General features: G+C 34.3%; 2 protein-coding genes across 2 annotated transcripts; both read right to left on the bottom strand.

Moving 5' to 3' along the window:
* Positions 1–310: 310 nt before the first annotated feature.
* Positions 311–1,556, bottom strand: LOC122609282. The gene is made up of 2 exons (XM_043782336.1): positions 923–1,556; positions 311–786 (listed from the first exon to the last, which is right to left on the bottom strand). Exons 1-2 carry the CDS (start codon positions 1,554–1,556, stop codon positions 311–313), a joined length of 1,110 nt encoding a protein of 369 aa, XP_043638271.1.
* A 2,953-nt stretch (positions 1,557–4,509) lies between these two features.
* On the bottom strand, positions 4,510–5,045 carry LOC122609281. The gene has a single exon (XM_043782334.1). It carries the CDS (start codon positions 4,993–4,995, stop codon positions 4,510–4,512), a length of 486 nt encoding a protein of 161 aa, XP_043638269.1. The 5' UTR covers positions 4,996–5,045.
* Positions 5,046–8,483: the final 3,438 nt, after the last annotated feature.

Here is an 8,483-nt window from a genome sequence, read left to right as displayed (position 1 = left end):
TATCCACATCACCATCTTCCAATAAAAACTCTCCACCTCAAACTTCCCCAATTCACCCCAAATCATCCCAAAATGGTGGCGATACTCACCCCAACCCCAATTTTCACATCATCTTTTTTATTTCCATTTATTTTTACTTAATAAAAACACAAATTATTTTAAAATTAAAAAACATACCCTTTTATTATATTAAAACAAAGAAACATTACATAATACTTAAAAAAAAATAAACATTACATAATACTTAAAAACAATAAACATTAAATAAATACTTAAAAAAAAGAAACATTACATAATACTAAAAAAAAAACTAATCATCGAGATACGCCAAATCTTGAGCCCATAAGTGCTCCGTAAGATCATATCGAAGGCGATGATGAACTTCTTCGTCAATTAACTCCGCATACACACTTTCATCGAACACCAGTTGCACTGGCGGGTCCATTATATGGACCGGTGAGATTGCCCTCCCGTCCCTCTTAATGATCATGTTGTATAAGATAATACATGTATGAACATACTTTCCAATTTTGTCTTTCGTTAGAGGTCGAAGAGGTCGTTGAAGAATTTTCCATTTACCTTTGAGGACACCAAAAGCTCGCTCGACATCTTTTCTGGCCGCCTCTTGCAATTTCTTGAATCTTTTTTCCTTAGGGTCGGTTGGATACGGGTATGCTTTAACAAGTGTTGACCACTTGTTGTAGATCCCATCACTAAGATAGTAGCCACGTTTATAATCTCGCCCATTCACGTGGAATGAAGAATCCGGAGCCGTTCCGTTACGCGCTGTGACATACAAATCGGATTGGTTCAACACGTTGATGTCGTTGTTCGACCCCGGGACACCGAAAAAAAGCATGCCAAATCCACAAATCATGTGACGCAGTGATTTCAAGCATAATAGTTGGACCGTTGTGGTCACCCCTCGTGTATTGCCCTCTCAAACGTCTAGGACATGCCGACCACTCGACATGTGTGCAATCGATGCTACCAAGCATCCCAGGCATATGATGACGAAGCTCGTGGGCCTCGAAGATGTGTGCAACGTCGTGTGACGTCGGCCTGCGTAGGTACTCTCGGCTATACAACCGAATGATGGCGTCACAAAAATAATCAAGGGTCTCTCGTGCGGTTCTGGCTGCCATGCACAAATACTCGTCATACTCGTCTGGTGCGTTACCCGTCGCGAGTTGCCTAACGGCGGATGTGCATTTTTGTATCGCCGTAAAACTTTTTCTTCCTCTTGCATCGTAACGTTCTTGGAAATACGGGAAGTTTGCTTCAATGTCGCGCACGATATCTAAAAACATGGTCTTGTCCATTCGAAACTTCTTTCGAAAGTAATCGTCTTCGTATTTTGGTTGTTGAACGAACCAATCATTCAAAAGAGTATCAAGACCAATTTCCCGACGCCGGTCCGTATACCGTCGAGTTTGAGGAGCACTAGAAGTTGCCGTATCTTCAATAAAGTGTAACGCGTTAACAAAGAATTCCATAGAGCTATCGTTTGACTCGTCAGGAGAGTCGCTCGAATTATCCAAAATACCGGAAGCCATATTTTTTGGTGTTGGGTGTAAGAAATTAGTGATGAAAAGGTTGGGGTGTTTGAATTTTATAAAAATATAGTGAAAATGAGAGTAGTTGTGTGTTGTTTAAAGAAGAAAAGAGTGTATATATATAGAGAAAGAGGTAAAAGAGAAAAAAAAAAAAAAGCAACGGCTACAAAGACGCTCCCCCTCGCCACGTGTCCAGCCACCACTGGCTCTTTTCCTGCGCGCGGGCCCCACTCCAATTTCTCTCTCCTCGGTGAAGTCTCCCCGTTTTCTTCCTCCTCTTCCCCACCCCGACCCACCGGCGGCGGTGTGCCCGCGCGGGGCCAGGGTTCACCGCGCCTCACACCGTTACGACTCCCACCCCCTAATGGAAAACAACCTTTGGTTTTCATCATGATCCATTTTAAAGCAAATGTTTTAAATAGCGGTAAATACAGGCCGGTAGTATTATCAGTATCGAAGGGTACTCTGGTATTTTATGTCCGTTATTTTTTCAATATTTTCACTATTCAATACCGGTCGGCATTTTCAGAATTTGCGGTATTTTCCGGTATTACCGTCCCGGTATTTTCAAATAAAACTTTTTTATGATACTTTAATGTTATATATTTTTTTATATTTAATTGTGAACTTTTAAACTTGTATTTTGTTATGAAATACATATTTGATATTATTTTTGAGTTATATTATAACTGTATTTTGACTATTTTCGTTAAATTGCAACAACTTTTGTATGATTTTTATATAAAACAAATTAAAATAGCCATACCGGCCGATATTTTCGGTAATACTGATAATACCAGAAAATCTTTCCACGCTGGTATAACTAAAATACCGGTTTTTAAAATACTATCGTTTAAAGCAACAAATATTCTTTTCTATGATATCAACTACCTATAAATATGACATAATAGTATAGTGACCGTTCACAAGTTTGCTTAACTTAGATTAATAAATAATTAACAACTAGTTAGAACAGTAATAGAACAATAAATAACAAGAACTATATAAGTTTAATCATATGTATTATTGCTTAAACAGTAAATACATGACTGATTGTTACACTTGAGTTACAATTATATAAAAGTAAATTATAATTATTAAGTTTTTGATACACTCAAAACTTAACAAATATTACAACTTATGTAAACTAAAAACACTAAGTTTATGGTGGACTAACACACCGAATTGTGTTGCCTTACATAGTGGAAAAGATAAGGCAACACAATTGAGATCTGGATGTTGACATGACGGTGGTTGTTGATCTTCTATTGGCTTAAAGTACTTGAAACAAATGTCTTTTGTCTTCATTACCATTTCAGGTATGAAAGGTAATGTTTCTCTTTTTCTTCTAACTGTAACTTTTCATTTGAAGGATAAAAACTGTTGTAGTGATCACCATGTTGTTTTTCATTTGAAATCTTCCCGCCTTGACCAACAAGTGGATAAAAATGAACAGTTGTTAAGGAATCACTGGGCTCGATGATGATTCACTAGTGATCCACATCAGCGACCAAGTCTCATCAACGAATCCAGTCTCAACGACTCAACATATAGATTAATAACATGGTAGCTATTTTTTTTTTGGTAATTCTTATACAATTTAAAAGTCAATGGGAATAGTTATTGGTAGCACATCTCTCCCTGTATTTAGTATCGCAGGCAAAAATGTATGATTGACAACTAATTAATCTTCCCATATGTGTCTATATACATTTATATCTGGAGGTATATACACATTGTTTTTGTTAAATTTGCATCTTACATGGAATTCTTTTATAGTTTATATATACGGCAATTTAAAGCTTTTAAACAAAGTCAATGGCATTATTAGTAATTGGTAGTTTGGTAGCACCGTAGCACATCTCCATCCTAGCTCCATGTGTTTAGAATTGTAGGCATGCTCGACAACTAAGCATGCCACAACTTATATACGTATGTGTATGTTTGTGCCTTATGAATGCAATATTATTTCTAGAACAATGCAATCCAAAATATTACTCTATTTAATATGACGTATGGATAAGTAAATTTAATTGTCTTGTTCCAGGTCTCGAAATTGGATTGATTTGCAAAGGTATGTAAGTTAAAACTTATTTAATTCTATGGCGAAACAGAGAGATGAATAAATAAAGTTTGTACCATCGATCTATATCCAATATTTCATCCATCTATACTATCTAATAAAAACAAATCACCCATTTAAAATTAAAAAATGTCTCTCTTCTTTATTCACTAATTTAAACATCTCTATATAATATACTTATAATATTCTTAATGAAATAATTTACAATATTTTTACATTCAACACCATCGTTGTCCCCACTGCTGTTCTCACTACGTCACCACCACCTCCGCCATTACTACCCCTACCGCCACCGCATTGCAGGAGCATAAGTATAGTTTATTTGAAATGAATCGTCACTTAATTGATGAAGGGACTATACATGACTAAATTTCAAACTTTTTGTCAATTTATACCCTAACCTTTGAAATTATGATATTCTGTTACCCAAATTACTTAGCCAATAAAAAAGTAATCCAAAAACAAGGACTGATCGATCGACCTTTTCATAATAACTTAACCTATAAGAACGACACATATATGGATAACGATTTCACATTAAATATGTATTAACGAAAATAAATCGATAAGCATAATTAAACAAACCCACAAATCGTGTATTAAAAAAGTATTTATAGATTTATAATTACAACTTGGGACATGAAAGTACATGAACTTGGGCACATTTATATTTGCTCTCTCTTTTCTTCTCTCTTCTTCATGTGATTTTCTCGGGGTAAAAAAGACATTTACCTCGTTTACAAAAAAACCATAAACATAGGTGAAGTTTTAAAAAAAATGTCAAATCTATCCACAAGAAAATTAAAAACACATAGAGATTAAAAAAGAAGTTATAAAACACACCCAAAAAAAGAAAAAAGAAATATCCATTCACTCCTCAAAAATGCTCTCAAGATGAGGCTTCCATTCATTAGCTTGAACCGTCCTTCGAGCTCTCCTATGACCAACCTTCTTTCTCTCCGAAACAACAACGATATCGGACGAGTTTACATCGACAACAACGTTTTCGCCTTTGGGCACGTCGGAAACCGAGACTTTGGTCATTCTTTTGGGCTTTTTGGTGACATTTTTTTGTTGTGGATGCCTTTTGTTTTCGGGCACCGAGGATGAAGGAATCAAAAAATAAATACTACCTCTTTTAAGCTCGGTACTATTTGATAAAATCAAGATTCGCCTTACTACACCTTGTGAACATGGTTTACTTAAAACATGATTAGGATAATTTTTCAAAACTTCACCCGCCGTGATGGTTCGTGTGATCTCTTCAACGTAGCCATTTAAATGCACTATTCTAATTAAATCAAGTGCACCACATGGAAGTACACAAGCCAAACAACACCTTAAACTATTGCCCATTATCGAATCGAAATAACGAATCGATTTTTTTTTTCTCTTTCTTGTTGAATTGAATTAAATCTCAAGAACTTTTGGTAATGTGTTGGTTATGGAGAGGTGATGAATTAGGAGATGTATATATAGAAAGAAGACCGTACAGGTGATCATGGGGTTAGGGGGAGTATTATTATAAGTGAACAAATGTGAAATGACAGCAATGGCCATGGTATAGTAGTGCATATTTCTTGGATCTTACATTATTAATGCCCTTAGAAATATATAGCATAATTTTGTATTGTTTCAATGTGTATATTTAATTTGTGTGATTAGTTGTGGTTATGATTGGTTTCAATTATGTTAAAGACACTTAGATTATACATATTTATGTTAAATTTGGTAGACATGCATTCATTAGCTAGAGAACCTTCATGTGTGCCGTAAGTTTGGTATAATTGTTAATTTTTTCAAGTTGGGTGTATCTTAAATAAGTTTAAGGTGTCAAACTAACGGGTGAATCAACTGGTTGTAGTCATCTCCAGTTTTATCTCAAGTCATGGGTTCAACTTTTCAAAATGACGCATTCTGGAGGTTTTCCTTTAAATCAGTTGTAACAGCTTATGCTCAAAATCTCGTAGCTCAAAAGATGTTCAAGGTTTCACCATTATATAATGAGTTGTCTCATAATATCGAATACCAACTAACTTATAAAGAAAAAGTTGTCAAACTAATTTTAGAATACATTAATCCGTTAACATATTTAAGTTTGTAAAGTAAAATTTGTTCATATATTCATTACGTTACGACGTTACTAAGCAAATTAACTCGATTGTAAGATGCCAACCATATAACGAACCATTTAACGGTACGTACGTTAAATCGTGTTTAACCTAGCTCCTAATTTTTTAATTTTAAAATAAAACACAATTGGTCTATATATTTATCAACCAATGAAATATTCAACTTCTTATACAGTTTAATAAGGAGGCTCGACAGATTATCAGAAAATATACGTGTTACGGAGTTAGTATATCTTATGTAGCTTGTGTTCAAGTCCGTTATGTTATTGGGCCTATAAATATGGGCTTGTATGGGGCTATATAATATAAGTGGTGACATATATAATACCAATAAGGCATCAACATTAATACGTCTATTTAATGTAAGATTGTTGTCTAACTTTTATGATACGAATATCATTACCCATATAATATATTAACAGACATACTCTAATACAAATTCGTTACATACATATCGTAACCAGATATAACTGTATTTTTCGAATACTTTTCATATCGTAGCCAGATGACATTTTTAAAATTTGACTTGACTTCTGGTTGCTATTCACATCAAATGTGACCATCAACCCATTTTTTTTGTTTTTTTTTATTATTTTTTAAGATTTTTATTTTAGTTACAGAGAAAACAAGCTTGACCACCAAACTAAATTTTTGATGCAGTTTTTAAAATATGTGTTTATATAAATGGGGATGGTAATATAAAGTTATCGGGTATCTAAGTTTAGATGTGGAACACTCACATATTAATTTTTAAAACCATAAAAATCATGGGGGCCCAGACATTTATTAATTAAACAAGACATAATAAATTATTATTATGTGAGTGGTTCCACACCTAATTTGTGGAACAGCCTAGCTTGTATTCCCTTTTCCCTTATATAATACTGGTAACAAATAGTTGAGAAATGTTCCCGACCCATCAACGAAAAACTAATGGTAAAAGTTTGTTCTATAAAGTTTGATATTCATAAACTTTTGTTCTTCTGTCAAATTACATGTTGGATTTTTATTCTATAAAGATTTAAAAAAACTAATAATATAATTCATAATTAAGCTATGCCTAACTTTAGGCCAAGAACATGCTCATTGTGTTATCACATGGTCACAGAGGGGAAATTATCAACTTTAAAATTAGTTTTTTCTATTAATTTATACATAGAAAACAAAGGGTTAGATTAAAGCCAAAGGAACTCTTTTCATTTAACTGATTTCTTCACGATTGGACATGTGCCCATTTTTTTGGATATAATGATTAAGACAAATAACGAACTTACATTTTGTGTTTCTTCATTATCAAGGAATATTTGTACGTAAGCTTTTAATGGTACTCCTCCAAAGTGTACATATATAATCCACACACTGATAAGTGTATAGATTCTTTTAAGAACGAATTGTATTTTTGGTCCATATGTTATCACATCTTTTGCAAGTTTGATACAAAAATGTGAAAAGTCACGAAACGTATCCCTGTCATATCACATATGTTGCAATTTTGATCCAAAAGTAACGTGCCGTTAGAATTCAGCCGTTAATGCCCTCATGTGCTTGTCACATGGGGGTTAGTTTCGTCCATTTATTGCTCATAGGACCATTTCTGCAAAAAGTATGATTTTCTCTGTTTTTTAGCCGCCGACCATTTTAAGCTAAATCCGACCATTTTTTGTCGGAATTTGATCTTGTTTTTCACACCATCTTGTTCCTTTTTCAATTCTCTACAAATCCATGTAACATATCATGTCTCAATCACGAAAAAGGAAAGAAAAAAAGAAAAAAACTGATGAAGAAATCTTGAAAGAATTGAGAAATAAAAATCAAACATATGTACAAGATTTTGAAGCCAATAAAAAATATGTTCAATCAATTTACAATCTTAGATCTTCATCCACACTCTTGAAGCCTGTTGATTCGATCCAAACAGCCTCGTTTTCTGATCAATTCGATTAAGCCATTATGCCGCCTGTTACCACCCAGCCGCCATCTATTCCGGCCGTTCATGAACAACTGAAGATAGGGGAGGCTTTAATCGGGGATGGGAGGGCTTCTGGATCGAAATCTGGTGCTAGGTCGATCGAATTTAGGGTTCTTAATAGCAAAACCCTAATTGAAAACCCCAATTTTGAAGATGTCGCTGCTGCTGAACAATCACCACCATTTTTGGCCGCCTCTGGGACAAATTCCAATCAGAATAAAGATGGGAAGGGGGCGATTAAGGGTGGGTATGATTCAATATCAGAAACAAATGTTCAATCGATCGATATGGGGCTATGCAAACTGAAACCTAAATAAAAACCCTAATTTGTTGCCTGTTGTCGTCCAGCCACCTGCTACCACCTCTGAACCACCACCTGGAAAATTAATTGATGGGGAGGTGGCTATTTCGAACCTAGATGGCAATAGATATATACATATAGATTAAATGAAAAAGATACCTAATAATAATAATAATAATAATAATAATAATAATAATAATAATAATAATAATAATTAATATTATTATTATTGCAGAAATGGTACTATGAGCAATAAATGGACGAAACTACCCCCTTGTGACAAGCACATGGGGCATTAACGGCTGAATTCTAACGACACGTTACTTTTGGACCAAAATTGCAACATGTGTGATATGACAGGGATACGTTTCACGACTTTTCATATTTTTGTATCAAACTTGCAAAATGTGTGATAACACAAAGACCAAAAATACAATTTATT

The sequence above is a fragment of the Erigeron canadensis genome, chromosome 7 (assembly GCF_010389155.1).
Source record: "Erigeron canadensis isolate Cc75 chromosome 7, C_canadensis_v1, whole genome shotgun sequence".
Classification (NCBI taxonomy): Eukaryota; Viridiplantae; Streptophyta; class Magnoliopsida; order Asterales; family Asteraceae; genus Erigeron; species Erigeron canadensis.
The sequence above is the reverse complement of the archived record's forward strand: the minus strand, read 5'-3'. Positions and strand labels throughout refer to the sequence as shown.